The 19,370-nt window shown below is 39.3% G+C and overlaps 1 protein-coding gene across 5 annotated transcripts in view; it reads right to left on the reverse strand.

The window, feature by feature from the left end:
• Positions 1 to 19,370, reverse strand: part of LOC135215260 (aspartyl/asparaginyl beta-hydroxylase-like) — a 176,088-nt gene that overhangs the window by 5,906 nt on the left and 150,812 nt on the right. For all 5 annotated transcript variants that reach the window (XM_064249793.1, XM_064249792.1, XM_064249791.1 and 2 more), the window contains one exon: positions 4,486 to 4,717. In XM_064249793.1, coding sequence (XP_064105863.1) covers positions 4,486 to 4,717 — 232 coding nt within the window. The remainder of the gene's footprint in view (positions 1 to 4,485; positions 4,718 to 19,370) is intronic.

The raw sequence follows: 19,370 nt of genomic DNA on the forward strand, positions 1-19,370 counted from the left end.
CATGGCTCTATAGCTTTTAATGGTGGATGTTGAAAGGGTCCTTGCTGATCTTAAATATACAGTGGTCCCCCTGTACTTATGGGAGATGCGTGCCAGATCCCCCCCCCCCCCCTTAATGTTTAGCATCTGCGAATAGCTGGAACCCCTATAAAAATGCTGAAAACGGCCTAATTTGGTAGGTAAAACTCAAGAAAAACCTACAAACAATGTTTATACCTGGTATTTTTAATAGTTTTATCACAAAAAGTGCATTTTGTGATGAAATTGATAAAAAAAAAAACAGGAACTTGTGAATATTTCTCATAGAAAAATACCACGAACAGGTGAATTTCCCGAGAGAAATCCATGAATCCGTGATTCCGCGGATCGAGAAAGCGTGAATACGAGGGGCCCACTGTAAGAATAAGCCAGCTATTTGGGTCACAAAGGTCTGAGAAGAGGAAACATTGACAGTCCTGCACCACTCTCTTTAGATCCTCTACTTATTCTGATAAACCGCATTACAAGATTGTCTTCTGCATCTAGTGACTACCTCTGCAGCTGCTTTAGAAAAACTTTCCTTTCTATGGAGCCCATTGACAGTTTGACCTGTCAGGGCCAGAGAAGACAGGCCTTGGTGGAACCTCTGGAGGTGTGCTTGTCTGAGCAGCTGCCTCTTTTGAGGAAGCAGCCTTGGGAAGTCCACTAGGTGATTGACGACATTCCTTCGATGGCCAGAAAGGTGCTACTAGAATGAGAGATACATTCTGGTGAGACAGAAACTTGTTTAACACCTGTCTTATCCAATCAATAGGGGGAAAGGCATATAGATCTTTGTTTGACCAGTCCAGGAGAAAAGTGTCTACTGACCAGGCTTGAGGATCTGGTACTGGAGAACAATACAGAGGAAGACGATGGTTCCAAGACATGGCAAACAGATCCATCATCGGTTTTCCCCAAATTCTCCACACTTCTAAGCGGACTAGTGGATTCAAGGTCCATTCCGTCGAGAGGACTTGTCCCCGACAGCTTAGCTCGTCCGTCTGCTAATACATTGGTCTTTCCTTGGATAAACCTGGTTATTATCCTGGCATTGTTCTGTTTTGCCCAGAAGAGAAGATCTTGCTGCCTCATACCGAGAGAACGACCAATTCCCTCCTTGCTTCGCTACATAAGAGAGCGCTCTCATGTTGTCCAAGTGGACTACAACCATCTTGTTCTTTACTTCTTGGGAGAAAGACTGAAGGTCTAAATGTACCTCCTTTAGTTCTTTCACATTTATGAGAAAAGACTTATGCTCTGTGGATCAGATCACTGACATCATGCTCTTCTCTAAAAGAGAGCCCCATCCCAGGTTCGACGAATCCGAGTAGTTCAGGTCGGGGTTCGACGGAAGACACTTTCCTTGTGAAAATCTCTCCTTGGAGTTCCATCAGAGAAGGTCCTCCTTTATTTATTTCATCACTTGAAACACGACCAAGTCTGGAAGAACCTTTCTGTTCCAGCTCGCTTTCAGGAAGAACTGTAGTGGTTTGAAATGTAGTCTGCCCAGGTGTATAAACTGTTCCATTGACGAAAAAAACCGAGAAGGCTCATCGAATTGTTGGCTAAGCATTCTTTCAGCGAAAGAATCTCCTGTACGTACCTTCTTTCGACAAAATTCTATCCTTTTCGGTGTTGGAAAACCCTGAAAATCCTGAGACACTTATCTCCAAATATTGAATCCCCTGAGAGGGGATTAACCGAGGCATCTGGTAGTTTACTAGAATACCTAATTCTTATACTAACAAGAGTCTTTTTGAGGTCCTCCTGCACTGACTCTGCAAATTGGCTCTGAGAAGCCAATCATCCAAATACAAGATTCTTATCCCCTGTAGGTGTAGCCACTTTGCTATGGGAGCCATCACTCTGGTGAAAACCTGCAGCACCGTCGAAACAAAGGGCATGAAATTGATAAGTCCTTCCCTTCAATACAAACCTGAGGTACTTCCTTGAACTGGGATGAACAGGTACATGGAAATACAGGTTCTGTAGGTCTAAAGACGTCATCCAATCTTCATGAATGGACGACAGAACTGACTAGTTTGTTTCCATCATGAATCTTTTCTTCCAAGACAAAGATATTGAGAGTGCTGACATCCAAGACAGACCTCCAGCCCCTTGATGACTTGGGGACGACAACCAGGCAATCGTAGAAACCTGGAGAATGAAGGTACTGCACAGGCTCTATTGCCCCCTTTTTTTTAAAAGAGCCAAAACTTCTGCAAATGCTGAAAACCTTTCTGACCCTTGCGAATAAGCAGTCAGTACCAGTGGTGTGTTGTCTAAAGTTGACTAAAGGAGGCATTTTCATAAACAGGATGATATAACCTCTTTTCAGAACCTTCACTATCCAGGATTCTGCTCCTTTTGCTGCACTTTCCAACATGAAAAAAGCCTGGCTCCACTTGTGCGTGGAGAACTGTCTCCTTACTTGTGAGAAGGAACTTTAGCAGAGGATTTCTCGACTGCCTTCCAAGCAAAGCGGGTACTTCCTCTGAAGCGGGAGAAAGATCTCGGTCTAGACCAAAAGGGCTGTGCTCTCGGAGGAAGAAACTGCTCCGTATTAACAGTCCGAAGCATAATTCTCTGGCAAGAGCAAGCAGGATCTAATTTTGTGACCCAAGGCACCCACTACCCAATCAAGAAAATTCAAAACTTCAAACACTTTAAATATGTTCTTCAAGGCCAAAAATAAAATCTTCGCCAAAGTGAAGGCAGAACACCTGGCCGAATCTACCAAACCTGAGTAGGTAATCTCCTTCGGAAGAGGCACAAATTCTTTAGGAGGGAGCTTCCTTAGTAGCATACGATAGATACCTCCATCTTGAAATCCTAGAGGGAGGAAAACTTTAAGTTCTGCCTTGATCCCTCTTCTCTGCTAGCCATGCTTCTACTATGTCCTTAAAGCTTTCTTTGCTGAAGAAGAAAGAACCATCTTTGGTATGTCAGAAGAAGCAGAAAGAGGCATATCCAGGACTACAGCTGACATGGGTGATGAGGGACTGGTAGGCAAAAAGAAGGCCAGAGAAACGGCTAAGAGGAACTTCATTAAGGCGACATATGTAGAAGACCTAACCTGATCCTCTGTCTCTTCCTCTTCTGATGAACCAGGGCAAAGATCCATAGGAGCATGCATCATATCTGCCACCAGAGGTGCCTGAGAAATCGTAGCTATTATGGGCACCGGAGGCGGCTCCGCTCCTATGGGTGCCTGAGGGTGTTCCGAATCTGTGGGTGCTTGAAATGTCTTAGCCACTACTGGCGCCTGAGCCGTGGTGGGCACTGAGACGTCGTGGGAGCTTGAGGCCTTGTGGTAGCTTTACTAAGTAAAGCTAGAATAATATCTAGTTTCAGCTGAATAGGATCCATTTCAGTAGAAGCAGCAGGAGCCACTTGAGGAAGATAGTCCAATGGGCTCTTGGGTGCAACTGCACCTTGATGTAACTCCGCACAAGCCTGGCGTTTACTGACAGTAGAGAATTCTGGTGCCAATGGTCGCTTGACTGCTTCCAACAATGTGGGCGCATTGGGAGCTGCAGAAGGAGCAGAAACTGACTGAGACTTGTGGAGCAGTGGAACTACTAAAACAAGCCTTGGGCACTGGATGAGCATCCACTTCTAAGAGGAAATCTGAAGAAGAGTCTCAATGGCTGCAAGAAAGCTGCTGTACCTTTGACCTGCAGGAGGCGCCATTACATTCATAGAGGCCCTCTTAAGAGGCCGAGACTTACTGCTAGTGCCACTGATGACGATGAAATGGAGAGGAGTCTTCGGAACTGGACAAGAGAACTGGGAACTGGGGCTACAGAAATAACAGGAACATTCGAATTCAACAATCCCTGGCTAGCTGATTTCAAACTAGCTCTAGCTAAAGCCTCTCTCTTTCTATCTCTATCTAATTTTCTTAAATGAGATTCAAAGTTCCCCCATGTTCTCTCATCCCAATTATGACACTCATTATATCTCTCATTCACCGAAAATACTTGTCCACGGCAATTTGTAGACATGACGCTCATGAATGCACAATACTACTCGCTGCTGCTCTTTTTTTGTTTTTTTCAAGAGAGGACTTGCCCCCCCCCTTCTTTTTTAAGAGCTGACTTAAATACTTAGGACACTTTTGTGATCATGAACTAGAGTAAATTATAAGCAATGGGTTTGTTGGAAAATAATTTTGCATTAAGAAATATGAGAAGCAATTAAACAGCAAGTTACTTTTAAAAATTTCAAATAAAACTAATTTAAAATTCAAAACCAAATGCTTGAATAAATATGTACTTGCTGTATACAATAACTTGACCACTAAAATGCTTAATTCTCCAAATTCCTACATTAACTTTGCTCAAAACACACAATCCAATTCTTTTTGTTTTTAAAAGAGCACAATATATGTAACTCAATATTACAACTACAACCAAAGCATCTACAACTAATAATGTAAAATAAACATTTCAAATACTGTACCTGGCCTCTTTTACATCCTGCTGCTGGTGAAAAGTCATCAATCAATGAACATGTTACTTTTGCTTTGACACAATTTGCTGTAATTTTACGTCCCCGACTAAACATTTCATACTGCTTCCAGTCTCCTCTTTCTTGGAGGTTTTCTGATTCGGGTCTGAAACCATCTTGAGGTGGTTCTGTTAATAGTGCAACAGCTTCATCTCGTATTGCCTCCCAGTTAGCTTCAAGTTTCCTATTGTAAATAAAAGCATACATGAATGGTCACAAAGATTTTATCAAATACAAACTGCAATCACTGATGTATAAAACAAAAGATGTTTATGCTCTCAAATTCATCTTGATACTATACATGATTCATGCCATTATCCTTAAAAGTTTTAGAAGTATTTCTACCAACTTATGAAATACACAGAAAAATGAGTCTGGTTATTACAACAGATTACCAAATTAATTGGTCTGAAGTTGGCATTGAGCAGGAGGGTGACTGAATCAAAGAACAGCTCTTTCAATACGATCAACTTGTTTTCATTAGGATGAACTTATCATAAACTTATCGTAAAAGGATCTAGTAATCTTAAATTTGGTAGATTAGTGCAAAAAGAACTAGGTGTCTAACAAGTTATGTATGGTAGACAGTAGCAAGGTCCAGATAATCATTAGGGAAGCTTGTGAGATAGCATTTTGTACATGATGAAATGTGACTAACCCACTACAGCTGCAACAAAGATCAAATAAAGCATGTCTTGGTATTTAGTCAACTAAATAAACTTCAAGCCAGATTGAAGCTGAACTTTTTGAACTCTTAACTTTAGAGTAACAAGCTCTTCTTGGAAACTAAAACTGGCTCTTTTAATGGCTTCTTTAAGACAAAAGGCAAAAATATTTATAATGCTAAGTCAATGAACTCTACAAGTGACAATCTGGTGTTGGCAGTAAGGCCTACAGATCCAGAGGAAAAGCTGATATCTTTCCAGAACTATGCTAGGCTGCATAGACTTGCTTTTGACATGTCATGCCTGAAAGGATGAGGAAGAACAGAGAACACAAGGCATAACCTGATAATTCTAATTTTTGGGTCTACATAATGAAGTAAAAAATACTAAAACACTAATAGCCTATTCGAGTGTGTGTGACCTGAAAAAAATCTATATAATTTGCACTTAATGGATAAAAAGGATAAATGGAAGGATGCTTTAATAGCCTAAAATAATACCACTGGGCTTGCAGGAAGACTTGTGAGACTGCAAATCCAGGGGAGATATATAATAAAGACAAATCTGTAATGCAATTCTCTCACTAACACAGCTGATGTAAAAAATCAATACTGAGGAGAACACAGAACTGTATCTAAAAACTTGGGAAGGGCTGCCCACAGGAGTGGAAAGCAGACTTTTAAATCTTCACTGTGACACCACATGGTCATGACATTTCAATAAAGCTGATGTGAAGAGCTAATGGAGAATGAGCTAGAGCAGTTCTTCAAGAAGACCTACAGAGAGACAAAGGAGGTCCATATTTCATGCTGGCAATACATCCAAAAATACTGGTAATTAAGGATATAATCATCTTATTTCATGAGATTAAGCAAAAGGGAAGTTTTGGGCTTTCAGAATATAATATAGGGTAAATTTTCTTGAGTGACATTCATAATACAAGTCTAAAAAAGTAACATTTAAAAAGTGTACAAGAAGGAAGCCTCATACACAAAGAACCACAGCAGACTAAGGGATAGAGACAATATTCAGAGACTTTCACCAGGTGACCATTCTCAGAAATCTTCCAAACCTGGAATTAATTCCTTCTGGGTTTCTTGTAAAGGCAGTCCCCGGGTTACGACGGGTTCGGCTTATGACGTTCCGAGGTTAAGGTGCTTTTCAATTATATTCATCAGAAATTATTTCCAGGGTTATGACGCCTACAACGCTCATTTGGCAGAAGAAATATGACTCAAAAATGCAAAATAATCAATATTTGAAGTTTTTTTATGCAAAATGCAATAAGAATGCAGTTTACATAGTTTTCAATGCACCCAAAACATTAAAAGTAAGGTTTTCTTAGCATTTTTGGTGATGTTCCGGCTTACGAAAATTTTCGGGTTACAACGCGTCTCAAGAACGAAACCCCATTGTAACCCGGGGACTGCCTGTATAAGCAAACAATGAACTGTCCAATATTAAAGGCTAGTACATGACTGCTGCTCTGATCTTGAAAGCTTCTGATGGGATCTGAACCTGTTATCTCCCACAATCTCTCATGGAAAATTAAAAAATGTGGCCTGAAGGATTACCTGCCTATTTCATCACCTCAATGTTCTTAGACGCCAGAATTTTGGTCCTAATATAAAAGTCTCAATATATAACCTAAACTGGGACCTGCCCCAAGGGAACTTACTGATATCCCTGGCATGGGTATAAGAGAAGCCTCACCATCTACCACAAGTGCCAGCCATCCACACCCCTTTCCACAAGTATCTGAACATCCTCAGCCAGACATTTCCCCATCCACCCACATGTTCAACTCACTCTTTTCCCTATTTCATGATAGCCATGGATAGTACATTAGAAATATTGTCATGAAATATTTTGGGCCTTAAGAGAACACTCCTCCCCTAAACAAGTTCTGCAAAAACTTCAAAGGCATCATTGCGTTGCACAAAACCCTCCTCTGGCCTCATGACATTGCCATCTGTGACACAGTGCATGAAAGACTTCAGAGCTTTCTTGACCTCATCAATTCAAGTTACAGATCACATCATAGCTGGTCGCCCAAAAAGGGGGGCCTTTCCTTCCTGTGGCACAAATCTTTAGGCAATTTTGTGACTGTGATGACCAACAGGAGTAATGCTGGGTCTACAAGACTTATGATGGTAGGAGCCTCTAAGGTCCTATCAAATAATATACAAATGCCCTGGGAAAATAACAATAATTCTGGTCAATACTGCATGATCCTACGTGAGTTACACAGTATTTTTCACAATTCTCCTGCTGATCATATTTGTATAATTGGGGAACTTACTTCTTATCCTATAAAACACTTTAAAATGAACTTACTCGCTTCTGTCAAAATTACTCTCTCCAAATTAGTAACGTAATGCTCACCCCACCATCCCTCCTTCCTATGCCTATGTACAAAATAGACCAGACACAATTACAACCTCCTGGCTGGAACACTGCCTTATATCTGTGTACCTCCATAATTCAATTATGGCATTCTGCGGCATTTGCGACAATCTTGCAACAGGCTACGCACATCCACTTACAGGTGTCATTCAATACCCCATCTCTCCCTACCATGAACCCCGTAACTGACTGCCTACCTGCTATAAACTGGGACTTTAAAAACCAGATCCTTTGGAGACCACAGAAAATAAATTGCGTTCGATAGCCGGTAAACACCATACTCTGCAACAACTCAAAATTTAGAAATGACCACTGCAGAAAAGATCTTAAAGAATTTTATTCTAATGTAGGTAATAACTGCTATGCTTGCCTCCAGCAGGGACACCTTTAGATTTTGTTAAGGGAACGCTCACAACATAAATGGCTGGAGTTGCAGTAGTATGAAAAAATTGGGTATTTTTTTTATTAAATGTCCAATTTTTTCTTTTATTAGGTTAGGCAATTTTGAAACTAGTTTTTTAGGCTTTAATTAATGTTTTTTTATTATTATGTTCTTACGCTGTGCTTATGGGTGAGGGATTGTTTAAGTAATGTTTGGCTTCCTTTTTCATTGCAGTTTGGTAGATGGGGATGAGTGAGCGAGTTGTGCTCCCCTTCACTTGGATGTCCACCTCTCTTTGATACAGTGATGGAATCAAGTATTAGGAGTGCACTATCCAGAACCTACGAAAGATTTAGTACAGTACTTAAGAAAAGAAGCACAGGAGTGTGAACCTGCCTAACGGTGAAGTGGTTTACCAAATTTGATTTAAAGAAAAGAGAAACAATTAACCTTTGCTGGACAATCCCAAGTGGACGTGGTAGACTCTTCTCTCAAATATATTGTTAGAGTTTCCGTTCTATGTGGAGGAAAACTAAAGGATTGAGACTAAAACAGGCAGTTCTCAGTTATCGGTGGTGGGGGTTCCATTCTCAGCGGGGTGCTGATAAGCAAAAACTGCCATTAACCAAAACTCAGTGATTTATTGTGTTTATGACACCAAGTTTCAGTTAAAGGCGCTGATAACTTGTTAACGGCGCCTCTGTTAGGTACATTATGGCGCCATAACTCTATTATCAGTCATTACAGTGCCAATAACCAAAACTTGGCCCATTATGGTGCCATAAAACGCCAATTTTATGGCACTAGAATAGCCCATAAAACTGGATCGCCATTAACCGAGTCTGCCGTTAACCAGGGCCTACCTGTATTAAATTTAGATTCTTAGATGGTCATTGCAATATTAAAGTTAAGGAAATAAGTTTAGATTCTTAAGTGGTTAGGGTAATATTGGTTAATATTAAGTAATCGTAAGTTAGGCTAAGTTAGATGTAGGAATAGGAGCATAGGTTTGATGAGCTAGGGATAAGATTAAGTTGCGTACTGTAATATAAGGTAATAAATTAGGTTAAGAAGAATCAGAGTTTCATTTGCTAACCTTCAAATTTGTTCCCATTATCCTGCTTCAATTGTGTAAAAGAAGGCTCCTACAGAATGAATTGGTTAAAGATCTATATATACACACCCATGAGAAATGCTTTTACTATGGAGGCAAAACGGAAGCCTGAGGGAAGGACACTGCAATGAAAAGTGAGCAGATGCATTTCTAGAAAATTAGAATTGGGCAATTTCCCTCATCTTTGGAATGAAATTCAATCCCTAAATCCCAAAACTAAGAAGCTATCACAGAGTAGAAGCTCTCTGCGACTATGCTTGCAAGAATGAGGGGCGATCACTTCAGCACTATTCTGAATTGCATAAACGTTCAAGACTCGAAAGGGAGTAGATAACCACCTTACTGATAACATCCAATTTCAATTCAAAGATCGTATAAAGCCAGGCGACTTCAGTAATGCTGTAAACAACTTACCCAATAACAAATTGCCCGGCTAAAATGGCCCTCCTACAGATGCTTTCAAATTCTGCCACCCCATAATTTACATCTCGATAGCTGCCCTATTCACTGCATGCATAATTCACCAGTTTCTCCTGGACTCCTACTCTTAGTTCACTTAATAACAATCAAAAACAAGCAAAAGGATGCAGCTGACCCTGGCAATTATTGCCTAATTGCAATTATACTAAAATTGTGTCAAAGATACTAAAGTCAGTTCTACTGGTGAGACTTCTCCCCTTTCTACACACCACAGACAACCAGTTCGGGTTTAAAGCAAACCACTCAACCGACATCTTGCATCTGCATCCTGAAAGAGCTGCTGGGTCATTACCAACCCTCAATCTCTTAGTATATGTGTTTTGTAAATGTGAAAAAAGCATTTGACAGGGTAAACACTACCTAAAGCTGTTCCTGAAGCTTCACAAGAGAGGCACACCTCTACATTTAATTGGCATTTTATAAATCCTGGTTCTCCACACAGCAGTTGTGTGTTAAATGGAGTACTATACTGTCGTACAACTTTGGCTCCCAAAACGCACTCCAACAATGGGGCATTCTCTCTCCCTACCTGTTTAATAAATACACAGATGCCCTGAATGTCAAACTGAACTCACTTCCAATTGGATGCTCTATCAACAAAACAACAATCACCAACCTCCGTTATGCCAATGATATCGTTCTGATCTCCCTATCAGAGCAAGGTCTTCAGCAACTAATCAACACTCGCCATCAATTTACTGAGTCATTTGATATCCTATACAACAAAATCAAGACCTAGTGCATGTTGCTGCTCCAGAGATTGCTTAAGCATATTGCAGAACCACAAATTTTGCTCGGCAATCATTGGGTGGAATTTATGCATGAATTTCCGTGTTTGGGCAACATTATTACTGACAACCTAAAAGATATGGAAGACATAGAACAGAGGCATCATCGACTAAAAGTAACTGGCAAAATGATTGTAAGGAGATTTGCTGCCTTCTGTCACCAAGTCACACACAAAACTGCTGCTCTTTCGCTCATACTGTTATAGCATACTATGTACTAGTATATGGGTGTTCCCTTTGGATGAACTATACATGAAAAACCGAGGTGTATCACTGTGGTAATGACATTCTGAGACATCTCACCAACACATCCCACTATTGCTCTGCAACATAGATGTTCATAGAAAACTGCCTGGATAATGAATAAATCATTATCAGGTGAACAATGTCCAGTCTGATCACCTAACTGAGAAACAGCAGCAATTTGCTCATTTGTTGCATCCTAAGTACTGAGGCAAGAAGATGATCAAAATTGTGTGAAAGATGGGATAAAAGATGCCTGTACCATAAACTGGCATAATCTCCCTTCTCACTAGGATGGCCTGAATGCTGTGTACAGTAGACCCACCGTATTCGCGTTCTCTCAATTTGCGGACTCACACATTCGTGGATTTCTCTCTGGAACATTTCCCCAATTACTCACGGAAAATTTGCCTATTCACGGTATTTTTTCTATGAGAAATATCCACAAATTCCTGTTTTTTTATCAATTTTATCATAAAATGCACTTTTTCTGATAAAACTATTAAAAAAACAGGTATAATAAAGTTTAGTGGGTTTTTCTCGAGTTTTAACTAACAAAATAGGAGTTTTAAGCATTCTTATAGAGCTCCAATTATTCGCTGGGGGTGTCTGGTACGCATACCCCGCGAATATGGGGGGATCACTGTATGTATAACTATATACGTATATATATAATTATATATATATATAATATATATATATATATATATAATATATATAGTTATACATACATTGGTCCCCCTGTATTCATGGGGGATGCGTACCAGAACCCCCCCTTGAATAGATAGAACCCGCGAATAGTTGGAACCCTTATAAAAATGCTTAACACATCCTATTTTGTTGGTTAAAACTTAAGAAAAACCCACTAAAAATTTTTATACCTGGTTTTTTAATAGTTTTAACACAAAAAGTGCATTTTATGATGAAATTGATTAAAAAACAATGAATTTGTGAATATTTCACATAGAAAAATACCGCAAATAAGGTGGAGAAATGTTCCCGAGAGAAATCTGTGGATGTGTAAGTCTGCGAATACGGAGAACGCGAATACGGGGGGTCCACTGTATACATATACATATACATATGTAAATATATATATGTATATGTGTGTGTGTACTAAGTACATTTACCCATGAAAATCTGGCGGGTTACAATGCCAATCTGGCAGTTTTTGAAGTCCCTTCTAGAGGGAATTTGAAAATGCATTTGGCAACACTCAAGTTGCTGATCTATGATTTTGGTGCTTTTTACCAGTTCTTCTCTTCCGGGCCTTCTTTGATGTTTTTGTGCACAGTGATTAAAAATAGCCCCTTCTTGAAGTTGACAGGAGAGACGCTTGGAGAGATTGGTAATAGTTACATACTCCAATACGTATATGAGTGGTGGCATCTTCACCAGGCATGTAAATTCATAAATGAGCTTGCTTCTCTTTTAAAGATGTTTCTGGGGGTGCTGGGTTGTTTTTCAGTAATAACTGGCTTGTTTTCACTCAAGCTACCTTTAACATTCTTACCATAAGAATGAATATCAAGGACACATGTAAATTGCCTAATTCGTTCCAAGCCCTACAAATAAACCACGGAAAATTTTATAAAGCTAAATTGACCAATAAACAATGAAATACAACAATTTGGACCATTCAATACCTAACCTAACCTTTATTGTAGTACCTGTAAATAAAGTGTAATAGTGTACAGGGTACAAGAAACACTGTACGTACATATGTAGTAAAATGTGGAACCTTACTTTTCGAGTGAGGCGATGTCCAAAAGTGGCAGCAGAGGAGGAGGACAAATGGCAGAAAACATGAACACTTAACTTTACGAAACAAATTAACTAATCTTTACAAAACACATTAACTAATGGCAGAAAACATTAACACTTAACTTTACAAAAAACTTGAAATTAAATTTCTTTTTTTTTCTTTTTCTGATTTTTACTTTTTTTTTTTTCACCACTTTCAATTTTCTGTTTTTTCGTATCACTTGGACCTTCCTGTTTGCTTACTACTAAAGGCCTCTTTAAAAAATAACTATCCTAGGAAGATTGCTTCTGCCTGCTTTTCAAAATGTTCCTGAAACAACTCGGGCAAACATCATCAAACTGTGTAAGCATACAACCTGTGTAAGCCTTTCCGGGGTGTCTCTTTTCTACAAATGGTTGCACTTGATGAAAAGCAGCTAGAGCATCCTTAACTTCTGCCGTTGTCATAGGGTCCTCCTCCTCCTCCTCACCGCTGGTAGAGAACTCTTCTTGAACAACGTTATGTTGCATGGCCTCCAACTCCTTCAGTTCATCCATTGTAAGCTCCTCTTGGTGCTCCTCGAGATGGTCATTGATGTCGTCCTCGTCAACAACCAGCCCCATGGACTTGCCGAGTGCACCGATCTCGTCAAGATCTGGTTGCGAAACAGTTTCATGATCGTCAACTGTTTTTGAATCTGCATCAGCTTTGCCCACGTTGAATCCCTCGAAGTCTCAGGCGGATACGGTATCAGGCCAGAGTTTCCTCCACGAAGAATTCAAGATTCACCTCGAAACCTCCTGCCAAGCTTGATCGAGGAGTCGGATGTATAGCACGACATCGAAATGCTCCTTCCGAATTCATGCAAGGTGAGGTTTGTGGTATCGGTGATGTAGAAATATCTCTTGAAAAGATGTTTTGTATACAGCTTCTTGAAGTTCGATATCACTTGCTGGTCCATGGGCTGGAGAGGGGTGGTGTTAGGTGGAAGATAAAGAACCTTGAGAGAAGAATACTCTGCTAGGATATCTTCCTCGAGGCCAGGAGGGTGAGCAGGGGCATTGTCCAACAACAGCAGACATTTCGGAGAGAGGCGCTTCTCTTCCAAGAATTTCTTCACTGTCGGGCCAAAACACAGATTTACCCACTCGGTGAACAAAAGTCTCATTACCCAGGCTTTCGCATTAGCCCTCCAACATCACCAGAAGCTTCTCCTTTAGCACTTTGTGGGCCTTGAAGGCTTGAGAAGTCTCTGAATGATAGACAAGTAGGGGCTTCACCTTACAATCCCCACTGGCGTTGGAACAAAGTGTGAGCGTAAGCCTGTCTTTCATAGGCTTATGCCCGGGTAGCTTCTTCTCTTCCTCCGTGATATACGTCCAACGAGGCCTTTTTACCAAAAAAGGCCATTCTCGTCACAGTTGAAGATTTCCTGAGAACTGTAGCCTTCGTTGATCGTCATCTCGTTGAACGTCTTAATAAAGGCTTTGGCCGCTTTCGTGTCCGTGCTGGTAGCCTCCCCATGCCGCACCACCGAATGGATCCCAGTCCGTTTACGGAATTTCACCGAGAAGCCTTGAAGTCTGGGGTTGCCGTCGATGTCCCATCTCCTCTGTCGTCTTCGGCCTGGGCAATCAGATTGCCGTCTCGGTTATCGTATCACCAGCGATTTCTTTGTCTTTAATCCATACAAGCAGCAGCCTCTCCATCTCATCTTGCATGTGGCTCCTCTTGTTGGACGAAATAGTCACGCCCTTGGAAGGTATAACTGCTTTGATGGCTTCCTTCTGCTTAAGGATGGTGCCTATTGTTGACGGATTTTGGCCGTATTCCTTAGCGATCACACTCAACAGCATGCCAGCTTCATACTTTTTAATTATCTCCATAGAAAGCATCCATTCTTGGGACCCATGGCTAATAACGTAAGTTAAGTTCATACACAACACGATAAAGTAACTTACTACAAAGAAAGCAAAATCACTAACACGAATTTATGTTAACAAATGAAATCTATGTGAGTGAACAAATTTCATGTGCATACCATAACGCTGATGCGACGAAGTGGTTGAAGGACGCCTTTACGTAGAGGGATGATGGATCAGTTGCTGACCAATATGAGAGCAGGATCTTATGGCGGTGACTAGCATCAGGAACCAATGGGAGAGCAGGAGGATGGTGGAGAGTCCACTCAGTTGGCGGCGCGTGAGTTTTAAAATTGTTCTTGGTGGCCCGGGCGAATTTCGGACTTTACCCTTTCGCAATCTGAATTATTTTTGTACACAGAAGCAAAAAAATCTTCGTCTTTGCTTTCACTGCCTGGATTTTTTGTAAGTAGGGACTTTTGTATGTAGAGGTTCCACTGTATATCATCCAATTTTTCTATCATTATGTCAAACTCTTTAGTATTAGGGGATCTGTTTATTACGATGTTCACTAATTTTTCAGATTCAAATTCTACAGCTATTAATTCACATTCTGTGTTACTATATTTCTCATATATTTTTCCTTGATTTATGGTTCTCCCATATATCACGGTTCCTCCTTGATTCCTATTTTTTTCTATCTGATCTATAAGTCTAGAACCCCTTTATCTGATCATCATCTGATAGACAGATGGATAGACAAATTAATGAGTAGAGAGAGAGAGAGAGAGAGAGAGAGAGAGAGAGAGAGAGAGAGAGAGGAGAGAGAACAGAGTTGCGCAACGAGTGTGTTCGTCATAATAACATACAAGCAAAGTGTTTATCGTAATGGTGGCATTAAAAAATTGCATTTGACTCGACTACTTTATGATAAAGCTTTCACTTCCCACTGGAACCCGGACAGTTCCGGTGACGTCAGTAATCACGCCCAACGAAGGAGGTGTTGAAATTAACCCTCTTGCACACAGGCCAAAAATATAAGGATGTAAAGTACACAACTTTTCCCCCCGGGGGCCGAAAAGAACACACGCATGTTAAAAGTTTTTTGGTAAAATTCAGTATGTGTGAACTATAATTGATATACGCTTCTGGTTAGTGCTATGTCGGCAAATGATTGAATTATTTCCTAAAGTATTCAGAACATCTTTACAAAGCTTAGAAATAATAAAAATGATGAGAAGAAAATGAAATTTTTAAGAAAAATCATAGCTATTTTTTTTAAATAATCATGAAAAATATAATAATTAGGTTTGGGGAGTTTGTTTTATACCTAATTTGTGTAGAAATGTTTGATCTTCCATTTGGAAGCAATAATTTTGCTATAAATGTGTTTGCTATTGAGCTGTAATTAATTTTAAAAAATGCTAATTTTTTCCAGTGTAATTTTCAGATTTTCCCACATAGTTATGTTGACTTTTGTATCATAGCTAAGTAAGCTAGCGGCATCAGGTTTGCGTTTTCTTTGAGATTCATCATCTGTTGACCAATTGGTGTCAACTACGTTTTCTATGATTCGACGCGTTTCTTATTTAATGAATTATTTCTGAAAATAACTTACATATTGACACGCTACAAATCATCAGATCACGAGATGATTAAATACTCCCTAAAGAGGGTGATACTTTTTGGTATAATTCATAACCTATGTGATTTGAACGGAATTTTTTTGTTACAAGTACAAGTGTGATAAGGTTAGCGGTGCCATCAATGACAGTGCACTTAACATGCTCGTCTGGCTTGTCAACATAACTACCTCTGCAGCATTATAACAGCAGACCTAATAAGCTCAACAGTCATAACATTTTCAAAATAGGAATATGAATTACAACAAGTTTTCTATAGATGTTGAAGTTTTAGGCTGTGTTTAAGCTGCGTGTATGTTGCAAAATGACTTGCAGGCCTAAAAAAATAAGCTAAGCCTTCTGAGATGTAATCTGTTATTAATGAATTTATTTGTAGAGATTACCTGTTCTTTGAGGAATAAAAGATGATGATGATTTTGATTATATGGAGAAGATGGCTATTAATCTAAATAGTATCTATTAGTATTAAGGCATAAAGAACACTTGTTTTTTAACCTCTTCATTACCGAAAGTTTGTTTGGAGGTAGGCGGGTACCACCATTCAAGTCTACTACACCGCCCCAGGTGCATAAAGGTGGTACGTAAAGTACCACCAAAACTCCTCTTTTCAGATAGGGACTTCCAATCATTCTGTAATTTCGGTTTGAAAAGTTTGGAGCAAAATAAACAGTATGACACGATGCCAGACGTATGATGAAACCAAAAAATATTATTACTGCTTATAGTAGTGTGTAGGTGACAGATGAACTGCATCTCAACAAAAAATCACAAAACCAGACAAGCGTAAACATGTAATAACTTCTACCCAAGTATAAAAAACCAGTTGCATCATCATTTACTGTATTTATTTATTTATTCACTTATTACATTTTACAAATAAAAGATATGAACACCAGATAAATGAAGGTAAAAATAAAGCCTTATAGTCACTTTATATATAAAAAACCAAACCAGAGAAAAAGCGAAAAAGCAATTTTTTCTGAGGACAAGAAACTTGAAAAATTAGTTTAGATACCCCTGATACCCATAAAGTTGTTTTCTGTGATGAAACTAATCTTAGAAAACTTAGAAAACGAAATCGACCAATTTTTGAAAGATATACTATAAAATTTGCTATTTCCATATTTATCGGCTGTGCTTTCGCTTTAGTTTTTGCTCTTTTTTTTGTTATTACATACTTATTTACTGTTCTATTTTGATAATACTTTATGTGCATGTTCCAGGTGGATATACCAACATTCTGTAAGACCGAATTTCTATTCAAGACTGTAGTTTTCTCACCGACCACCAGTGTCCCTTGTACAAGGGACACTGAGTTTCACATTTTTTTTCATAAAATCATTTATTTTCCCTGTAGGATGATAAAACTTACATAGAATATGCGTTATTATAGTGCTAATAATACCTGATAATTTCATTAGCCTGTCTTGGTTAGTGTATTTTTGGCAAATATTTTTACGATCGGCACCCCTCCAAACTGGAGTCACTACCGAGAGATTCAGTTCGGCAGTGAACGCAATGTTTACATTCTGCTCACCCACCCGGTAAAGAAGGGGTTAACTGGCTTAAAATATTATATTCTTAAAAGCCCTTCTGCTCAATTTTGGTGTATGAATTATCCATAGGGTAACTTGAAGTGCAAGACTGTAAGATAACCTCATTTGCTTTCTGGCCAGAAATTGTTAATATAGAGATGTGAATGATAAGTGTCAAGTAAAGAAATATAACACACCTAGGCCTAGGCTCTGACAAATGAATAATTACATGGACGAATATCTGTGAGTGTGCCATGATTTCTAAAGTGGTTAAAAACATATCATAAATAATTTTACTTGTATGAAAATTAAATATTCCTCTAATGTTTTCAAGATAATTTCATTGTTGCTAATCATTGTAGACCTCCGTATGTTACACCAGGTGGTTCTTGTTGCACCGCTACTCTAATGGTTGAATCACACATGCTCCACTTACATGTTGATATCAGTGGGCGCATTCTACTTTTGTATCTCCAAACTTACATTTTTCCAGCGTTGAGGCACAGAAACAATTAAATAGGACCATTTCAAATTTGATGGTTGTTTTGGAAGCTACACTATTAATTTTATGACTAAGTTTTTTTAGTTTTTTTTTTATTTAACAATTGAACTGAGGTTTGATGAGGACTTTGTTTTGGTCAAATACATCAGCAATGAGTGAATGGAAGTTTTGAAGACGTTTCCTAATTTTTTTCTGAAATTTGGCTACACAAGATATTTTCTTATACAGTAATACTTTGGGTTACGAATCGATTAGTATACGAATTTTTTAACTTACGAAGTGACGCCCTCATTCTGGAATACGAATTTCACTTGGAATACGAATGCGCGAATTTCCATCATGGGAGGCCGCCTGCATTGTTTACATCGGACATCGGATGAGCGTGGGATCTGCGAACGCATTTTTTTTGGCCAAAACTTAACGAGGGTCACGTGACTTCCTCCCACGCATCCCTTGACCCTTTTTAAACCATAACTCTTTCACTATCTCGCTGGCGGTAAGACTGAACGCATCTGTCCGTGATACGCTTTCAAATTTGCTTAGTGATTTGTGCACGTGTTGTGTTTCCATGATAGTGCTTATACGTTACTATTACCCAAATACTAAAGACAACAGCTCCCAAGATGACGAAGGCAAGCAGCAAGAAGGAAAGCACGAGAAAGAAGGAGATGATTACGGTCGAAATGAAGAAGGAAATTATCCAAATGCATGATAAAGGCGAGCGCGTGAAAGACATTGCAGCATTCTTCAAGAGATCGCAATCAACGATCTGCACTATTTTGAAGAAAAAGGAAGAAATTAAAGCCAGTAAAGCATAAAAAGGTGTTACAGTATTGACGAAACAACGGCCTTATATTCTCGACGATGTAGAAAATTGTTTATCGATAATGGGGTGGGTCATTTCTATAAAACTTTAAAGAACAGGCAAAAGCAAGCCTCCATAGAAAAATATTTTTTCAAAATTGTGAAAGACGACACAGTGTCGCGTAAGCGTAAAATTAGTGATGGTAGTGAACGCTGCTCTCGAGAGAAAGAACCAGAAAGTCTTCCAGAAGTGTTCACGGAGGGAGATTTCCCCCCCTAGCCCTAACCCTCTCCTCCTCCCCCTTCCTCTCCTCCCGTCTCCGTCAAGCCAGCAGCCACACTCGCCAAAGGTGAAGTTCAGGTTTTACTGTGCATGCATATTAAATCTAGTGTTTATATTTAATTTCATTCTTCAATTTTATAATTTTATGTAATTCCTACACAAATTTTCAACCTTAGTGAACAAAAATAAATGGAAAAATATGAATTGAAATGGTCATTCATGGTCGGGTGGAACGCATTATTTGCTTTTTATAACATTCTTATGGGAAAATCCATTTAGGTTACGAATTTTTTAGGTTACGAAGCAGGTTCTGGAACGGATTAAATTCGTAACCCAAGGTATTACTGCATTTTCTAATAGTTTTGAAATATATGACAGATTTCACT

Source organism: Macrobrachium nipponense, chromosome 5, assembly GCF_015104395.2.
Source record: "Macrobrachium nipponense isolate FS-2020 chromosome 5, ASM1510439v2, whole genome shotgun sequence".
Classification (NCBI taxonomy): Eukaryota; Metazoa; Arthropoda; class Malacostraca; order Decapoda; family Palaemonidae; genus Macrobrachium; species Macrobrachium nipponense.